This window comes from Oreochromis niloticus, linkage group LG8 (genome assembly GCF_001858045.2).
Source record: "Oreochromis niloticus isolate F11D_XX linkage group LG8, O_niloticus_UMD_NMBU, whole genome shotgun sequence".
NCBI lineage: Eukaryota > Metazoa > Chordata > Actinopteri > Cichliformes > Cichlidae > Oreochromis > Oreochromis niloticus.
This window is the reverse complement of record NC_031973.2, coordinates 22,601,236-22,620,690: the sequence shown is the minus strand read 5'-3', so window position 1 is coordinate 22,620,690 and position 19,455 is coordinate 22,601,236. Positions and strand designations below refer to the sequence as shown.

Below are 19,455 nucleotides of genomic sequence, written 5' to 3'. Positions count from 1 at the left end.
GGAAGTTGCACAGATGATATGCAGGCTGTGAGAGGGAAGAGAGATTTTTTTGTTGTTGTTGTTGCATCGTCACACTATGAGTTGACACATGAAGTGACAGAGAAGAAGGAGTGGGATTGTGTAGGCATCATTTGACTTTTAACTACATGAAAGGTTGAGCCGCCTTTGCAGACGGATGTCTCATAAGGAATAATTTGTGCAGCGCTGCATTTGTTTGTTGCATCTTGTAATTAGAATGATGCTCGCCCACTTAAAATATCCTCCAGGCACGGCTGTGGTTAGTGTGTAGTTCTGTAAACTAAGGTAAAAAGGATGTGAAATGGCCAAAAGAGGAAACTGAGCTGCTCTTTGTAACATTTTTTTCCTGTCAGCTTGAAAGCTATTCCCATTTTAATGAGTCCACTCTCTTCCTCTTTAAAAATCTGGGCATTTTAATTTTTGCTTCAGGTATTCTGCTTCCTTTTCAGTTAACATTTTTAGATCTTTTGGGGGTTTTTTGGTTGTTGTTTTGTAAACACAGCACTGACTTTCTGCAGTCTCTGTAAGTTTACCGTAACAGTTAGTGTAACTCGCCTTTAATCGTTGCTGAAGTTACTTTACTTACGCGTCTCCTTTTAGCTGCATTTCTGGACTTGAGGACCATTCTTATGTTTTCGAATTTATTGTTCTTAAATTTATGGTGATTGCAAATCATGTCTCCATTCATGGCACACAGATGTTTTTATTCTTCTTGTTTCACTTTGACTTTAGATTTAGGCAAGCAGTCACAAAGGGCTCTACCCTTCCTGTTTGGGCTCAGACACTTTCAGTACGAAATCTGTTACAAAAGCAAAAACTACAGTAAGGACATGTTAATCCCATGAATTACATAGAAACGAATAATGATGCCTTTAAAAAATTAAACATTACTGTGCTTGTTTCCACATCATTTTAAAGTTTGTAGTGTGTAGATCACCTTCTAAAATCATCTTGCTTTTCATCCTCAGATCCTGCGATTTTAACAAAATGCACTTCATAACTCAATTAGGAGGCACATGAAATCATCTTATCACAGCCATTAAGTTTTTGTAATCTTATTTTGTGAAATTATACTGTTACTTGTGTAGTGTTTTGCAAACAGTAGATAAATGATCTTTATTTTCTCTGCTCATTCGCTGGGGGTTAAAAACTGCATGTGTAGGATTTGCAATGAAATGCAATACGTTTAAAAATGTTGCTGTATTTGCTCCAAAATACCTTCCAGGAGGGAGCTATGACAGTTCTACCTTTGGATCATGGTGAAATGGCACCTGAGCTTTATTTCACTGCATTCCAGACTTTTTTCTTCTTTATTCTTTCAGCATTGACACTAAATCGATCAGAGGGTGCAAGCGAGATTGAACCCGCCCTCACCTGCCACATGCTACAGCCTAGTGGCAGCATTGTCAAAATGCACATGACAAACAAACTGACACTTTATTTTTAGCAGTTTCCTGACCATTTTTTTTTTTTTGGGCTGCGAGTCAAATTACATTTCTGCAACACTGAGTTTCATACAGCACTGTGCAAACTTTTTGAGCAACCCTTCGCCCCGCCCCAGACTTTTTTTTGGTCATGCTTTAAGGCGAACTTGAGTAATAACTTATCAGGCTTTTGAGAGAAATGTTTTTGTTTGTTTAGCCACTTAATAATCATTCAAACATAAAAAGGCACATAGCTCAAAGAATAAACCAGTGTTGTGTCTGCATATGAAGTATGCATCTTTAGGTATTTTGTTACTAGCGGCCTATCAGGAAAAAAATTAAAGAAAAACATTTCAGATTCTTTAGTTGAAGCCATGAAAAATACGAAAGATAACACAGTTTAACAGGTATAATACAGTAAAATATCAGTCAGGAGAAAAGTACAGTGAGTGTCTAAAGGCATCTGAAAAACATGGTGGAAGCTCTATTGTGGTTTCGGGTTGGATTTAAGCCAGTGATTTTGAGGAGCCTGTCAAAATTGATGGAATTCTTAATGCAGAAAAGCACCATTGGATTTTGATTCATGATGCAATACCATACGGAAAGTGTCTAATTGGCAACAGCTTCATTTTTCGGTATGACAGTGATCCCAAACACACAGACAATGGAGCACTATCAGGCATGGATTGGTCACCGCAGAGTCCAGACCTCAACATTATTAATGTAGTGTGGGATCATCTTAACAGAGAACAGAACAAAGAAGACCTTTGAATGTCCTTCAAGAAACATTGAGAACTATTCCTGAAGACTACTTAAAGAAATGACATGAAAGGTGCCTGAGAGTTCAGGATGTGTTGAAGAATGAAGGCACTCATCCCAAATACTGTTTTTCAAGCTCGTTAGAATTGTATAAACTGTTTTTGCCTCATTTATTGCATTTATTTTTGCACATTATATTTAATCACTGCACCCATTTCTCTAATATTATATATACATTTTGAATTAGGAGTGGCTCAAGATGTTTTCACAGAACTGGACATAGTTTGGCATCTGGCACAAGTGCACTATTACTTTCAGGTCAATCCAAGTTACTCTGTTTATCAGAATCCAACATGTTTTACTGTGTTAGGTGAGCAGATGAAACAGTCCAATGCTTGCAGTTTAAATTAGATGCAGCAACCCAGCTGATCAGTTTATTGTTTCAAATCACTTCAAATACATGAGGAAAAACATCTCTTACACCTCATGGTTTCAACAGTTTGTTCAGTGAACATCGTAGCAAACACCATAATTCTGTTCAATACAATTTTCAATGCACCACATAACAACTTACCAATTTATTATGTTCACCTGTTAAGTCTAAACATTTCAGCTGCCCTGCAGAAAATCCTCTCTTTGTGAAGTTAATAACATTCGGTTTTTGTTTGCGCTGTGAGAGCCATCATCTGGAAGCTGTTTTTAGTGGTGCTTATGTATATAAGTGCATTACTGCTGACTGGTAATGTACCTAAGAACGTACGTGTATGTTAACTGTATTACTTTAATTACAGAAGGAAAAAACAGTGAGCTGGTCTCATGTAAACTTTAACAAGGCGACAAAAGACAAACTCTGCTACAGAAATACAGAAGCTCTCACTAGAAACAGCGCAAGGCCAAAAATACTTAGTATGTTTCAGATTAAACTTTTAAACACAGATACATCACCCCCTCCCCCCCCCCCCAAAAAAAATGTCAGTAAGTTGACTGAAGGTAAGAAAGTAATGACAACAATCACGGGCCGCAAGATGAACCAAATAACGATATAGTGCCTTGCCTTGGTGGAGACAACAGCCAATTATTTCCACTCTGTAAATTTCCAATTAAAAATGTGTTTTCATATCAATGGCAAACTGAAAAATGGGACAACGGTGTCTGAAATTTTGATTTTACTCTAATGGAGTGAGAAGAATGAGAAAACGTTTATGCAAAATATCAACTCAACTGATTTCTGATAACTGAGCTGCAGCATACCATTTTAAACCTAGAACAAAGTAGTAAAGTCCAGAGTGTATTTCCTATATCAGTTCATGTGTTTAATAATGTTCTTTCCTTCTCCTGTCGCAACAAAACAGTTGAAACTGGAGAAAAAGTAAAGCACCAAAGAAATCCTCATGCATGTTCAATTTTACATGACCAGTAAACTTCTATTAGGTAATCTTGTTTAAAAAAAATGCACAAATCAAAAGGAATGCAAATAACTTCAGCAGCTTTTGAATTAAAAACCTGGTAGGTGTGGAACAATGAAGAGGCTGTGAAGCACTTGGAAAACCTGCGATTGTCTCCTCTGGAACATTGAAGGAGTTTTAAAGAAAACTGGAGGCATTCCAAATGTTGCATTTCTCTTCATCTTGTTTTGCTCCACCTGTTTTCTCTTGCCGTGGAAGCCCCACGAACTTCTGATTTAAAATGAGGTACAGGAGTTTAAGAGCAGTCCTGATCTGACACTACCCATAATGGTCCCCTCCCCGTTCTCTTCTGCTTCTCCCTCCATCCCTCTGAGAGTGAAGTACATGGCGAAGCTTTCAGGTGGAGGACTAGCGCTTTGCTTTGGCTTCTTCTGCTTCTTTCTCTGATGAAAAATGACAAAAAAAAAAGAAGAAAACAGCGCAAAGCTTTGAGTTTCAAAGTGCTAAACATTTCCATAAAACTCATCCAAACACTGAGTCATAAAGTCTCCTGCTGGTTGTTGTAATTATGAGAACGGCACACTAAAGCAGCAAGCCTTGCAAACATCTGACATCCTGGCGCTTTCTTAGAAGTTCCTGTCCTGCCTCATTTCAGAAAAATGCATTTGTATCCTCTGGCAGTGCAACACTTTGTGTACACAGAAAGTTTTTTTTTTTTTTCCCTGTACAAACAAATCTCAAATCCTCTTAAAGCCCCAAGCCAGAGAGGGTAAGTTGAATCATGTTCTGAAGCTTTTGTGTTGCAGCTCTCCATTACTCACAATATAAAAGCCACAGAAACAAGCGTGATGCAGTCACTCTGCTGCAGACAGATAGATTGTTATCTATGGCGCTACAAACTTTTAGAGATGTAGTTTGAAATAAATCTTGGATAAATCTGGGGTTCTGTGTACTCAAGTACATTTTCAGAAATAACATATTTTTTAAGTAGCTATTTAAATGAGCAGCAAGGTGTATACTTTTTCCACACTGCACAATTTTCACTCTTCCTCACCTTTCCTGAGTTCTTCTCGCTTCTTGGCAGCCTCCTCCCTCTGTTTCTTGATGATAGCCAGTCTGGCGAGATCAGCTCTGGCCTGCTCGGTCTTACCTTCAAGATGAAGTTTCATGTAGCGCTCTTTTGATTTCTGCTTTTCTATCTCTTCCCTGAAAAAGATACATTAAGATAGTAATATTTAGTCCCCTTGAAAAGGTATGAAACACAAACCAAAACATCTTTTGTTTGACACCCACCTCTCCCTGCGAGAAAGCTCTCTGGGAGCGCTGACGTCTATTTCAGCTACCTTTTTGCTCTTCTGAGCGGCACGATTGGGATTCTCAATCTCAATAAGCCCCTCCACTCCACTCCTCTTTCTAACCTACATAAAGAAAGAAAAAACCTTTATAACACCAATCACTATGACAGGGCTTGCATCAAAATCTCTTCACAAGCTAGCTTCAACAATCGCATACTGCTGTAGTTGTAATGAATCATTTGGATGCAGTTGTTTTCCCATAAAGACATTTCTTGGTCCATCATGTTATTTATGGTGTAGTGCCAAATGTATACAACATATCTGTGTGTGACTGTTGGTCAGTTCAGATCTGTGCCCTGTTGAAACACGCACAGACTAAGGAAAAGGAATAATTGTCTAAATGGTGCTGCTGATAGAGTAAGCATTCAGTGAAAAACAAAAAAGATGCATTTTCAGGTTCTCACACAAACACACACACATTCACCCACTGACAAATGAATAACCCATTCACCTCAGACTCGTCGTCGCTGCTGCTCTCCTCCTCAGACTCTGAAGAGCCCTCTTTCTCTGCACCACCATTTTCTTCCTGTTAAAATACACATACAGTCATACTTAATGTATTTAAAGGTAATCACATATTTGTTACAAAAAAACCCAAAACTTTCACTCACCAGCTCTCGCTGGGCTCTCATCTGCCGATCAATCTCTTCAGGGTTGCTGAACTGCTTCCCGCGGCCTTTGTGGCCCTTTTTCCCTGCGAGACAATTTTTAAGCTGTCAGTAGCAAAAAGACTGCATCTATTAGCAACATACGTATACTCTCCTCCATTAAACAAGTCGCTTGAATAAATGACAAAAGCTTGCTCCCACTGAAAATACTGCATCCAGATGAACAGAATTAACAAATTAACACTTGGGGCAGAGGAGATAACTTATAAGTAACCTGCAAAGTTAATCACTGAGTAGAAACAACTATGAAAATGATGGTCCTCTCTAACTATGTAGCCCTATATTTGAGAACAAGTGCCCAAAGCTATCTTTGGCTGATGACACAATTGACAAATTGACTTCAGAAATCCACACAGGCTGCTGCGTGAAGAGGAGAAGATACTGTGAGCGCTGATGAGTCACACTGACGTTTATAGAGGGCCAGCTCCCCTCACCGGCAAATCTGACAGCCGATGACTATTAGAAGGATGTACCGACAAAAAAAGCCCGAATAGTTTGATCATATATTTGTGACAGTAAACTTGTACGAAGACAACGTCCAAATAGAAATTTCTATAACTGATTATGTATGTAAAATGACCCGGATGCGGTCTTCTCTGCGCATGGTATTAGCGGTTGAAAGCAAGCAACCAAAAGCAAAACAAAAAATCAAATACTATTCAGGTTTAAGTTAACACCAAGTCGTCATCTGAGCTCACGTGAAAACAAATAAATAATTGGATATCGGTACGTTTCCGATGCCTTTAATAAACCGTTCTTACCGGCAAATTACATTATGCTAACTATGTAGCATGCTAAACATGCTAAGCATGTGTGAATTCAAAGGGCTAATGATCCGCTAGCTAAAATGTACTCGCAAAAAGAGGCACATTATGTGAATTTTCGTTTTAATACTTACCACCACGAGGCATTGTTATAGGTAAGGTCTATAAAAGTCCACCACAACGTCAAAGAATAATACAACAGTTCACTCGAAACGCCGGTGATTTAAAGTGCTAGATGAAAAGAATAAAAAGTACTTCGTCTCTCCCGCTATTGGCAGACGCCTCTTTCGCTCGCGGAGACGTACGCATGCGCAGTTGGGACTATGAGCCGCACTGTGCGTGATTGAAACGTGGGATTGACCAATTGGATAAAGAGAGTTACATCATTCATAAAAGTTGCATGTAACGCTTTTCTGTTTAATAATATAATAATGGATAAATAAATAAAATAATAATTATGTATTTGGTTATTTGAATCCAAGTTTTTAGAAATGCATTTTGGTAGATAAACTGAAAGTTTTGGCATTGTTGTCTTTATTTTCTCTACCTATGACTGTAGTAAACAAAACCTTTAGACAGTGCTGAATAAACTCCTATGACTGACTGAACAACATAGCATAATTCACAAATAAATCAAGCTTTATTGGTCGGTCGGGAAGGAGATGCTGAAATTGAAGACAGATACAGCCTCAGAGTTTGTGCAGGTTTATGCACTACTAAAACTAATAAAAGAATTAAATGTAATGCCTTCAGTTTCCCTTTTCCTTTCATGGGTTTGAGCCTGTTTCAAAAGCATGTTTTTATTCTGTTTGTGAGCTAAATAAAAGAAAACAATGTACAAAAAGAGAAGCCCTGTATGCTATGTATTAAAGCTGTAAATAATTCTGACCACACAAAAGTTACAGTGACAAAAGTTACTCAGTAACTATATGGAAGGCATACTGTATATGAGATTATTGCTCTTATACTATGTGGAGCTGAATGAAAAGCCAAAATAGTGAATGAAGCCTTACTTTTCTTATTTTTTTCTTTGTAATGTGTTACTGTATATTTTTAGAGCTTCTATGAATCCAACAATTCACAAATGTTATTTTCTAAAAACCAAAAATCAAACAAAAAGAAAGAAATGCCTTTTGTCAATAGTTTACTTTTAATCCAAAAAGAAAATAGAAAAAATTAAAATTAAAAAGCAGGTTTTACATCACATACAAATGTACAAAGCATAGAAAATAGGCTGTGTATTGACCAAAGAAGGTTTTTAAGGTGGAATAACTCAACAAATTAAAAACAGAACACATACAGTAAATGGAAAATAAAGAGTGAGATGTAACACAAGAATCCTCATTGTGAGGAAAATGGATGATATTTTTACTTTTGTCCTGTTATCTATAGATACAAAAAAATTTTCCTTGGAAGAAAACACTTTATTCAATGGAGGCACTAGATCAGATCTGTCACTTTTTCCTTCGATGTTGAGTCTTGACTTCTTCCACTTCTTTCTCCATCAGGTGATACTCTACCGTAGTCTCGGTCAACTTGAAGGAAAAGATTAAAGATTACTATTTAGAGACTTAGAGACTTAGACTTAGAGCTTTTTATTGTCATTGTGCAGTTTCTTGCACAGCGAAATTGGGTAGCTGGACCACAAAGGTGCTAAAGTAAGAAAAAGAGAAACCAATATACATCGAAGGTGGAAAATAAATAAATAAATAAATAGAATAAAATAAAATAAAAAGCAGTGTATATATATACATGTGTGAGTGGAACTATATACATGGTGTATGTGTAGGAAACATTGAAACAGACTGGGACCTATTTTGCGACAAACCGGGTTATATAATTGAATGAACTGGTAATTACATATATAACTTAAATATAATTTGCAGCCTACAAAAAGCAGTATTATGCAGTTATAACAGCTTTGCAGAGGAGGCAAAAAAAACTTTCCTACCTCAGAGCCTCATATTGCATCCTTAATGTTACTCACAATGTAATTACATTTGGTCTTACCATATCCAGGAGAAGTTCAATCTTTAGTTTTAATACGTTATTTTCCTCCTCCAGCTGGATATTTCTTTTCTTAAGCCGCTGAACTTCCCTATTAGACACATTTCCACCAGATTCTGGTTTCACAAAGGAGAAAAAAAACAGAGTTTATGCTGTGTTGGCCACAGGGAGGCAGACGTTGATAAAAAACACACACACACACAAACACACAGGACTAAAAGGTAATTATTCAGAAAACCCATTACCTGTAATCCACTGTCCCTCTTCAAATTTCAAGACCTGACCTCCAATGTTCATCACAGGAGGTCCATACTCAAGGCCCAGCTCTATTTCTCGAGTTGAACGATCCAACTAAAAAAGATAAAAAGGTATAAATTACGGTGAATGCTATCTCTCAGGATGTTATGCAGATTAACCACCCTAAACGTGCTCTATAACTAGTGTTTCCAGTGTGTGAATGATGGTAAAATTCATTAACTCACCGTGTGGAGGCTGGACAAGGAGGCGGATTTACGTGGAGGAATCTTTTTAGGACTAAATGTGTTTCCAAACAGAGGCATCCTCAGTGATCTTTTAAGGTCCTGTATCAGAGACGGCGAGTGGGAATTACAAATTTTAAGATAAAGCTAGCTTCGCCTAGCTTCTCACTGTGTTTACCGTCGCTAGCGCTGCACGACCAAATTAATGCTAGGCGGCTAGCTGTTTGAATCACTCATATCTCACAATTTAATGAAATTATCCCCTGACTTTCAGATTATTCAGCTAATGCTGTTTCAATTTAAATATACAACTAACATATTTACCTCCATACAGAGTATTTATTTAAGTTCTTAAAGTGGTGACCTGTATCCGTTTCTCTCAGAACATGCTTGCCACTGCGCAAGTGCGAATTTTCCATTTGTCCAAAGTAGGCAATCCTGAAACATTACACGACTTTCGCACAAACTATTCGGGAAAAAATTGTCCACCATAATACCTTTAAAGAAACTAAAATTTAATCCACCGTTTTACAGCTTTTTGTGGGGCATCGTATTCATAGTTTAATAAGATCTTCCTGTTTCTGAATGATAATGGAACAACCCGTGTAACGGAGCATCACCATGGTGATCTTTTACCGTCTTTGCGGTACGACGCTTTAATATTTTATTCGGATAAGCTCAAATAATTAAAAAAAATAACTCCATACATTAAATTGACTATTATGAACAACACAATGCAGATAATGGTAATGTAAAAAAAAGTACAGATAAAACAAACACTATTTCAGTAGGTCACGCGTGGAGTTGAAAAACAGTGACCCCGCCCCACTGTATACGCCGCCCCAGTGGCCTAATGGATAAGGCACTGGCCTCCTAAGCCAGGGATTGTGGGTTCGAGTCCCATCTGGGGTGTTCTCCTTTTCGCTATCGCATAAGATAACCTTAGCCTTCAAAGAAGTCATTTAAGTGCTTCGTTGTCTGTGGAAGAAAATCTTCACAGATCAATCTTAATACGTTTGAAGAATATGTGTGCCTAACTAGGCGAGAGGCAAGCAGAACACGGGACTTCCTCGGCTGACATGGATAAGCGCAGAATGGCACTCTGCGTACTGCTGAGCACTTTAGCTGCATCCGTAAAATCCACGGATGAATTCAGAAGAGCGAACGTGAAGCTCCAAACTTACCGTGAGTAACCTTACTGTGGCGTGTCTGTACACGGCGGGAACCAATTTTATATCCCTATAACTCCGCTAAACACAAAGTAAGTATCTTTACCGCTTTACAGCACTTCTTTAATGGACCGTTACTTTGTTCTCTCCGGTCTAAATTTTACAGTTTTAAAATTTAACATGATTTGAACATGCAACTCGAAATACCATAACCATTTAAATGCATTTAAGCACATCTTTTCTTTTTAAAATGTTTTTGTAACACTTATGTCAACAAATGTAAGTTTAAAAAATATGCTTGTGTATTGATTCGAGCAAGGACACTAACACAACATTGTGTTAGCGTCCTTATAATATTAATATACAATGAGTATTCATTTGACAGAAAATAGTAGCACATGAGAAAGCACCGAAAAATGTAGCTTTTGTTGTAATTATTCTATCTGTGTCATGACATTATCTTACATAATGTGTGTTATCTAACTTCAAGCATGTAACCCATCCTCCTACAATGGTAGAACTCCAAGAGGCCACTGTGCACTGGGATGCTGCCCAGAAAAGTGTGATCCTGAAGGAGGGGTTGATGGAGACCGAGGGGGGAGCGTATGGGTACTTCAATGACACTCTGCTCCTCTCAGGATGGGGCGTCCTGGAGATCAATGCAGGCTATGGAGAAGTCACTCAGGAAGATGAGACCACCTTCTTCTTGGCTGGCTACCTGGAAGGTTACCTCACTGCTGGGTGAGCGGCACAGGCAAAGTGCAAGCATGAAAATACACTCAATGAGCACTTTTCATGCAATTTTCCAGTGAGCCAATCATGTGGCAGCAATTCAGTCCAACACATAATGCAGATACAGGTCAACTTCAGTTCGTTACAGTTTGATTACATTTCTTATTAGGTGTAGCTGCTAGCTCTGCCTGTAACATGCAGAATACTTTTATGTGGGCTAATCCCTCACTGCTTGTTCTCCTTCCGTTGCAGACAGATGTTCAGTCATTACTCCAACATGTACCCTCAGCTGATCAAGGATGAAAAGGTTCTGGAGCCCTTGAAAAACTTTTTGAGGTACAGTGTTAAATTATATAAAATCAAAGCCATGGATTAAACTAAGAGTAATCCCATGTCTAATACTGGATTTATAGGGGTTTCTCTTTGTTTTCCATTGCCTTCAAGATGCTTTTTCAGAGGCTGGGTTAACCAGTATTGTGCACAGAGTGTATATAAAAGATGGGTGTAGCTTCAAGGTTTCAAAAGTCAGTCTGTAAGGTAAGTGATTCAACCCTTCTCTGCTTTTAATAGCCTGCAGGAGGTGACTCTCCTGTTGGCAAAAAGACTGTGTAGAAGTTTAGGGAAATTATCTTAATGCTCACTTAATCTGTGACCTCAGGAAACACTAAGTTTATAGGCTCAGTCTTAAGTCTTACTGGATAAATTCTGGTGATGTGGTCATTGTTATGAAAGTCAAATACTTCTTCACAGCTGTGTAAATTTAAAGCATGCAGTGGTATGCATCAGTTCTCTGTCATATTCACACCTTACCCGTCACACCTGGGTTCAAGACAGCAAAACACCAAAGATCGCAAAGTTTAGTTGAAGGCTTTACAAGACTCATTTAGGCAGCGGACATATACGTCCATCTTTTATATACATTCTATGATAGTGCCTCATAACTATCAACTGTCTATACAGAATTTACAAATTATATTTATGCACCTATTGATTGTTAGAGTGATGTAAAACTGCACCATTTGAATTAACCCCAGCAAACAAGACCAGTGGGCCAGAGAGCAGGTGAAGCTCAGGAGAAACAGTGACCCCTTGTGGAGGCATATGGGACTGATCCTGGCTCAGCTGGATGGACTCCACGCAGGAGCTGCACTGTGGGCCAAAAGCAAACACAGGGAGGTGTGTATGTGTGTGTTTGTGGTTGTGAGAGAGTTGTCACAGTCATTTCATGGATCTCTTGCCACTTGCTCTTTCCCTCCTGCGCAGCCTCTATCAGCGTTCACGGTCCAGTTTCTAAATGGTGTCGGTGACCTCTTGGATCTTGTCCCAGCTCTGACACCTCGCTCCAACTCCTCCGCAGGGTCCGGCGCTTTCAGGATGCCTGGAATGGGCCACTGCACAGCTCTCATAAAGGTTAGGCCAAGCTCATTTGGCTCAAGTGAGGGAGCCCTTGGGAAAACCTCAACACAAACCTAACTGCTTTTATTGGCCTCTGTGAGCAGGGTTTTCTTCTTTTAAATGAGTGTAAAAGGCCATTGCAAGGGGCTTATTTCCTCTTCCACGTACACCAATCTATGGAACAAAGACAAAGTTCAAATGGATGTGTGTTACTGGATTTTTATTAAGACCCCTTTAATGTGTCTTAATAAAGTTAAACTCTTTCTTTTATGATTCAGTGATGGTATGTTGTTTCTTTTAAAAAATATAGATGTTTCTCTTTCTCTCTCTTCTCTGTGTCTCAGGTTCTTCCAGGCTTTGAGAACCTGCTAGTCGGCCACTCTAGCTGGTATACTTATGCAGCCACCATGCGGATCTATAAACACTGGGACTTCAAGGTGTCTGACACACACGTAGCCACTGGAAAGATGTCGTTCAGCAGCTACCCTGGTACACACACTCCCACTACATCGCATACACTATAAAAGCTGCACAACTGCACACTTATATGCATAAATATACTCAAATAACCAATGTGTCTCGAGTAACTTTGGAAAAAAAGATCGATTTGCAGAAGAAGAGGGATTTTCAAAGAACAGACTTCACTTCTTTCTTGCAAAAGCTCCGAGGTGAGGTGAACTTCTTATCCTTAATCCACAAGGGAAAATATGAACACTGACATCCAGGAATTAACCCAAATCCCCAATGAACATTTCCTACTCGACACAATTCTCCTGCAAAGCATGCAGCTTAGGCAGTAATAAGAAAACACTGAATCCAGCGTGTGTTTGTGCACACGCTCAAACAGAGCTACACTCCCCTCACTGTAGAGTTAGAGGAGACAGAGAAATTTTGTGGCTAAAGATTTGTCACGTGGACCAGGCCATAAAAAAATCCTCTTGTGGACTCCAGTGCTATCAGGACATAAGTGGTTTTAAAGCACTATATTTAGAGAGCAGCAGGCCAAGGATATCACCTCACTATATTGAAACAAAGAGATGAAATACAATGGGGTCAGCAGAGGTGACGTGCACCCCCTGTGGCCTTCCTAAGCTGCTTCCCCTCTGACAGTACTGAGGATTCATCATGCACTGCAGGTCAGCGCCATGAGAACAAGAAGAGATGCTGAGCGGTCTCAGTGGTGGAAATATTCAGAGACATCTGGCTTTTATTGTTAATAACACCACCAGCAGAAGAGGCAGTAGCACTTCTAGTGCAGGAGTTGGATTTCCTTTTCATGTATAGAATACAGAGTAGTATAGAGTATTTCTACCTGGTGTTATCATAAAAGTAGTATGACAAGTTGAAACTTGAAATTATTATAATACACGCAATCAGAAGAGGAATGGTGATAACACTTCTGGTACTTGTTATTCATGAGCGTGATATTGATATCTTTAACAAAAGTCATACAGTCACATGAAAATAAAGTTTTCACAGCATAGCATGAAGTGCTGTGAAAAACTACTTGTAGAAGCACCTTTAGCAGCAATAACCTGAAATAATTGTTTTCTTTATGACTTTAACAGACTCTCACATCACTGTGAAGGAACTTCAACGCACTGTTCTTTACAAGGTTCTTCAGTGTATTGAGGTTTGTGGGCGTTCATTAATGCACAGCTCTCCTGAGGTCCCGCCACAGCCTTCAGTCACTTTGCCTGGGTCTATGAACTTTCATTTTTTCCTTTTTTTAGCCATTCTGTTGTAGATTTGTTGCTGTGCATGGGATTGTTGACATGTTGCATGAACCATTTTGAGTCAAGCTTTAGCTATCGGACAGATGTCCTCACGTTTGACTCTAGAATACTTTGGCATACAGAGAAGTTCCTGCTTGACTCGGTGACCACAAAGGTCTCAGATCATCACCCCGCCACCGCAGTGTTGACAGTTGGTATGAGGTGTTTGTGCTGATATGCTGTGTTTGGTTTTCAGCAAATGTAACGCTGCACACAATGGTCAGATATCTCCACGCTGATCTCGTCTGTCCAAAGGTCATTGTTCCAGAGGTCTTGTGGCTTGTTTAGCTACAACTTTGCAGATTGAGGCGTGCTCCAGTGTTGTTTTTGGAGAGAAGAGGCTCATTTCCAGAAATCCTTCCAAAAAAGCCATGCTTGTTCAGCCTTTTGTTAATTGCACTGTGCTTAATTTTAATATTTAACATGGTAAGTGAGGCCTGTAGAGTTTGTGATGTATCTCTTGGGAGTTTTGCAGTTTCTTTTAGCATTGCACATTTGCTGTGACATCCACTACTGGGGAAAAAATGTGGCATTATAGGAGCATACACAAACTATGAAATAATGCTTTTAATGGACTGACTGATGACCCATATTCACCAGCTGGTCACAAACGCTGTGTGGCTGTTGTTGAGTCCAGATACTATACTGCATACTGGGTTTTCAGATTTTATATGCTAAAAACTGCTTCCTGGGTGAACCAAAACAATAAAGTTGCAGACAAGAAAACTGAAAACGCCTGTGCTAAAAGACGTTAAAGACTTGCTAAAAGAAACTGGGACATCATTTTTATTGCTGTGTGCAAATCCTTCCAGGAAGCACGCAGTCATTTGAGACAAGTCAAGATTACTTTATTGTCATGATAGGAGAAAATCGCCTTGGATTAGGCCACACTTTAATAAACACAGACCTCAGAATAAATTAGCAGATAAATGATTTTAAAAATGCAGTTGCAGCAAAACCTCTGCTTATCTGTCTGTCCCACATGAGCTGTTCATTTATCAGCTTAACTGGCAGAGGAACAAATTAATATTTATTATTGCACAACAGGAGCCTGCATCTCCTTCCAGAGTTCATTAGCACATAATCAGAGGTCCACATGAAGGAGCAACTAAAAGCGCTGTTCCCCTTTTTTATGTGTGCTATATAAATGAAAATAACAAGACAAGGAGGATCGTTTCATTTGACTTTATATATTTTAATAACAAATTAATATTGCTGTAATACCTTAAAAATAGCTTTAAAAAATCTACTGAAAATAACTGGTTGAGTTAAAGATACTTATCTCATTTGCTAATAAATACAAGTTAAGCATGTTGTGATTTGCAGATGATCTCATCACAACATTGTTTTCTTGCTCCTTGACCCCCATCCCTTTGCTGACTGTCAAAAAAAAAAAAACCTGCTGCGTGTTCTCTTTCTCCAGGCTTCCTGATGTCTCTGGATGACTTTTACCTCCTTGGGAGCGGCCTCCTGATGACTCAGACCTCCATCGGCATCTTCAATGCGTCTCTGTTCTCTCAGCTCAGCCCTCACAGCCTGCTGGCCTGGCAGAGGGTCCGACTGGCTAACAGTCTGGCGCACACCGGAGAGGAGTGGGCGCAGGTTTTCTCCAGATACAACTCAGGTGAGATCTCAGTGATGTCAATTAAGGCAAGTGGTAATTGAGTTTTGAGGCTTCATTCAAAACCAAAGTAAGCAAAAGTGGAAAACAGCAATCAAATCACTTTTTTAAGATAACATAATCAAGAATATGGACCCACTAGTTTGCACTAATGCATGCTGTTATTGCCCTGCCTTCTGGCTTTGAGACGTAATGCTGGCAATGCAAAAATTCACAGGACACATGTCCATAGAGATGTAGCAGTCTCTCAAACACACCGTCCTTCTCAATTACACAATGCTTGTGTGTGTTAATTGGGAAGGCTGCTTTGATCTTTCACGTCACGTTGCTATGGAGGGCAGAGGAGAGAACAGGACAGGGTGTTCTTGAGACTGACAGCCTTTTATCACACAGAAGAATTGGCGCTCAAATTCACCATCCTGCCAGGCTATTGCAGTGACCTGCAGATCGTGATGTCATTTCATTCAGTTCAGGTTATGTTTTAGGTTTTTATAGCATGTGCAAATATGTATCTAATAAGCTAAAAGTTAATGTGGTTCCCTCTCTAGATCCAAATCCCTCAGGTACATGCAAGACCATACATGTAAGCATTAATTTTCCAGTAGGATAGCTAACATGCAGCAACATGAGTTAGACCAACTACGTGACTTTCAGTATTAGTCTTTAGTAAGTAAAGGTAAATAAAGCTTTTGTAGCAAAGCTTAGGGTTTTTTTAGTCTGTTTTATTTTGTGTTTTGTTATGATGATGTTGTTAAAGGTCCAAGCTGTAGTTTTACCACATCTCACAAGATCCCTCCAATATTTGTTCACACACAAAATCCAAGTGTCCATGGGACAGGAAAGAGTGGATGTACCCCTCTGTATTTCAGGCACATATAACAGCCAGTACATGGTGGTGGACCTGAGCAGGATTTCTCTGAGTAAAAGCATCAGGGATGGAGCTCTGACTGTTGTAGAGCAGATTCCCGGGAAAGTCATGGACTCTGATCAGACTCGGGCGTTGCGCAGAGGTAAGAAACCACCTGTATCTGTGTGATTACTGCTGTTGTTGATTTCTGAGTGACCTCCGCCTCCAGTGTGCTCCATTTAACAGGTTATTGGCCATCATACAATATACCATTTCATGCTGAAATCTACAACCTGAGTGGGTACAGTGTGATGTGGAAGAGATACGGGGAAGACTTCTCCTATGATCTCTGTCCCCGAGCTAAAATCCTCCGCAGGGACCAGGCGAAGGTGTCCGACCTCATCTCCCTCAAACGCATGATGAGATACAACAGTAGGTGAAACAACAGAGTTATTGTTCCTCGCGCTGTATGTCCGCTCTGGAGCTCAAAGCACTTCACAGAAAACACAAATAGCCCAGGATATTTTTGTTCCCGTCAGAGTGAAAGCAGCATGACTAAACATCAGACTGCTTCTGTTTCAGACTACAAGAAAGATCCCTACTCAAAGGGCCATCCCTGCAAAACCATCTGCTGCCGTAACGACCTGAGACCAAGGAGGCCACGGCCAGGGGGCTGCTACGATACTAAGGTCAGAGGACACCAGCACATTAGGCCAGAATCAGCTCTGAGATCTGTTACTCGTATCACAGTGTAAGGATAAAAGCAAAATCCAAAGTACACCATGTGTTTTGGTTGTGTTTTTAATGACTCATTAACCTTTGGTTAATGAGTCATCACTGTCACATGCCCTTTATATTCCCAGTTTTTTAAGCTGCAGTTTTTCTCTTTACTTGCTTCGTTATTTGTTTAACTATTTCAGTTACACTCTCAACATTTAATTACACTTTACTGTTTCCAGTATATATTGTGTTTGTTTAGAAAGACTCTGTAGCTTTGTGACTCAGGCAAAGTGGTGCTTTAAGCTAAATGTTAATGTCAGTGAGCTAATTAGCCTTCAAGCTAGACTGTATACATAAGATGAAAGTAGCCTTGAGTCTGGAAAAACCTCACATTCTTTTTAATGACCAACAGGAATTAATGTTTTATATATTATGAATATGTTTATGGTCTCAGTTGCTGGTCGTAAGTTGTTTTTAATAGAGCAAGATGTTGATTCTGTACATTAAAGTGTGTTTTAGGGTGTGTCTAACCTGTGATTGACAAGTTGCTACCATACGATCAAGCATTGCCCTCAAATTCTCAGTCTGATCTGCCATCAACTGTTCCCTATTTGTTTGCAATAAAAACACTCTGCAGTAAGAGCTCCTCCAATAACAACCTTTTGTTTTAAGCCTGTCTTTTTCACTTGCTAAAGCTAGCAATCATTTTTATATCAGAGTGAATTACAAACCTTGCACCTTGTTAATCAGACTAGGTCAAATATGCTCACAAACAACCGAAATGCCTTGCACAAATCAGTGAGTCTATCTTTTATTTAGACTACTGTCTGTGATCCACAGTGCTAATATGGCGACGATAAAACCGAAATGTAAATCTAGTGTCCAAATATAGATGCCCCAAACAAGATATACCACCAGGTGATATTAGTCATGTCACCTAGTGGTGTTAGAATAAAGGCTAGGTTATCACCCTCCCATTATAATATCTGTGAATGTGAGTGCAAAAGCTGTTGCTAATCTCTCTGTTAGATATTTCCCAGATGAAGTGAAAAAACATATTTGCTGCTGGCAAAATATGAAAAGACTCTCCAAAATTAATAAGATCCATTCACATTAATTATGTGTAGATGTCTGTTCAATTCATTTTAAGTTAAATTGTGCACTGGTTGAAGCCAGTTTTGCAAATGAAGCAACAAGATTTGCTTAGAAGCATTAAATTACCTTTCTTTCACATGTTCCTGTTCCCTCCTCGTTTCTGTACAGGTGACGGACTACCAGATGGCGCTCCAGCTGGTTGCCGAGGCAATAAATGGCCCCACGACGCAGGGGGGTCTGCGCCCATTTTCATGGCAGTCCTTTAACTTCACGATTCATCAGGGACTCCCCCACACGTACAGCTTTCCCTTTATCACCATGAGGCCCGTGCTGGGCAAGCCATAAGAGCACGGAGATGGAAGATGCCATGCGTCCATGTGCAACTGTGTTCAAATTCACAAATCCTGTGTCACAACACTTAACATCCTGTTGGTGCAGCTAAACAGAGAGAAAAAACGTCATTATTTTGCCAATGTTGGTGGTTTTTTATTAATAATTTAAGCATCCATTTAAAAAACAAACAACAACTAAAACTGATCAAAAGTATACTGAACATCTGCCACTAGATGCAGTGAGGTGTGTAAAGTTTCCACAGACGTTTGGATTTAAACCATCAGGAAAATCCTGTTCATTTTATATTTATTATAATTACAATACTGTTTTTGAGTACAACTCTATGCCGTATCTACTCAGGTTTGCACATTGTGGAAGAAAATTATCGAAGTTTGCATTAATATTAACTGCACTAAATTAAATTATAGCCTGTGGTGCATTTTGTCTATATAAACAGAAATAAAATTCACAAAAACTACAACTGTTTTGTGCAAAATATGAAAGGAAAAGATGCTATTTTCAAAATAAAATATTCACAAAAGGTTCACGTTTCTGACCTGGTTGACAAAAAGAGAAAAATACTCCGGTATGATGATTACATTTGACTGCCATGTATAGTATCTATGGGGAAAATAATAATAATAAAAAAAACCTCAAGTAACAATTTTTAAACAACATTTGACTGCATAACAAATAAGATTTTTCAACCACTCTTACCTACTTGTCAGTTCCTAGAATGTTTTTACCTCTAGACTGAAAGTCTCTTAGGGAAGGTTAAATTTATAACTAAATTAGGACAAAAGCGAAGTATAGAAAATAATTGTTTAACTGAGACGCATTTCTAGATGTTTGAAAGTATGTAATTCTTTGACGCTTGAGTTTACTGTA

At 39.1% G+C, this 19,455-nt stretch overlaps 3 protein-coding genes and 1 non-coding gene across 9 annotated transcripts; 2 read left to right on the top strand and 2 right to left on the bottom strand.

The window, feature by feature from the left end:
* Nucleotides 1–2,602: 2,602 nt before the first annotated feature.
* Nucleotides 2,603–6,669, bottom strand: pdap1a (pdgfa associated protein 1a). The gene is made up of 6 exons (XM_005448040.4): nucleotides 6,529–6,669; nucleotides 5,574–5,656; nucleotides 5,414–5,488; nucleotides 4,901–5,025; nucleotides 4,662–4,813; nucleotides 2,603–4,050 (listed from the first exon to the last, which is right to left on the bottom strand). Exons 1-6 carry the CDS (start codon nucleotides 6,539–6,541, stop codon nucleotides 4,016–4,018), a joined length of 483 nt encoding a protein of 160 aa, XP_005448097.1. The 5' UTR covers nucleotides 6,542–6,669; the 3' UTR covers nucleotides 2,603–4,015.
* On the bottom strand, nucleotides 5,573–9,384 carry cby1 (chibby 1, beta catenin antagonist). Of its 3 annotated transcripts, XR_003221476.1 has the most exons (6): nucleotides 9,205–9,343; nucleotides 8,884–8,982; nucleotides 8,647–8,752; nucleotides 8,405–8,517; nucleotides 6,529–7,929; nucleotides 5,573–5,656 (listed from the first exon to the last, which is right to left on the bottom strand). XR_003221476.1 is itself a non-coding variant. In XM_005448039.4 (5 exons), exons 2-5 carry the CDS (start codon nucleotides 8,959–8,961, stop codon nucleotides 7,849–7,851), a joined length of 378 nt encoding a protein of 125 aa, XP_005448096.1. In that variant the 5' UTR covers nucleotides 8,962–8,982; nucleotides 9,245–9,384; the 3' UTR covers nucleotides 6,528–7,848. The 3 variants fall into 3 exon arrangements, 2 of the variants coding, with proteins under 2 accessions (XP_005448096.1, XP_003438741.1); XM_005448039.4 differs by lacking the exon at nucleotides 5,573–5,656 and having other exon boundaries at nucleotides 6,528–7,929; nucleotides 9,245–9,384; XM_003438693.5 differs by lacking the exon at nucleotides 5,573–5,656 and having other exon boundaries at nucleotides 6,528–7,929.
* Nucleotides 9,385–9,587: 203 nt separating this feature from the next.
* Nucleotides 9,588–19,110, top strand: plbd1b (phospholipase B domain containing 1b). Of its 4 annotated transcripts, none has more exons than XM_005448038.3 (11): nucleotides 9,588–10,065; nucleotides 10,688–10,790; nucleotides 11,034–11,117; nucleotides 11,816–11,957; nucleotides 12,045–12,191; nucleotides 12,521–12,665; nucleotides 15,375–15,575; nucleotides 16,442–16,582; nucleotides 16,666–16,851; nucleotides 17,002–17,108; nucleotides 18,403–19,110. In XM_005448038.3, exons 1-11 carry the CDS (start codon nucleotides 9,960–9,962, stop codon nucleotides 18,577–18,579), a joined length of 1,539 nt encoding a protein of 512 aa, XP_005448095.1. In that variant the 5' UTR covers nucleotides 9,588–9,959; the 3' UTR covers nucleotides 18,580–19,110. The 4 variants fall into 4 exon arrangements, with proteins under 4 accessions (XP_005448095.1, XP_005448094.1, XP_003438577.2 ...); XM_005448037.3 differs by having other exon boundaries at nucleotides 10,568–10,790; XM_003438529.4 differs by having other exon boundaries at nucleotides 9,588–10,141; nucleotides 10,568–10,790.
* Nucleotides 9,720–9,792, top strand: trnar-ccu (transfer RNA arginine (anticodon CCU)). The gene has a single exon. It is a non-coding gene; the product is annotated as a tRNA-Arg (tRNA).
* Nucleotides 19,111–19,455: the final 345 nt, after the last annotated feature.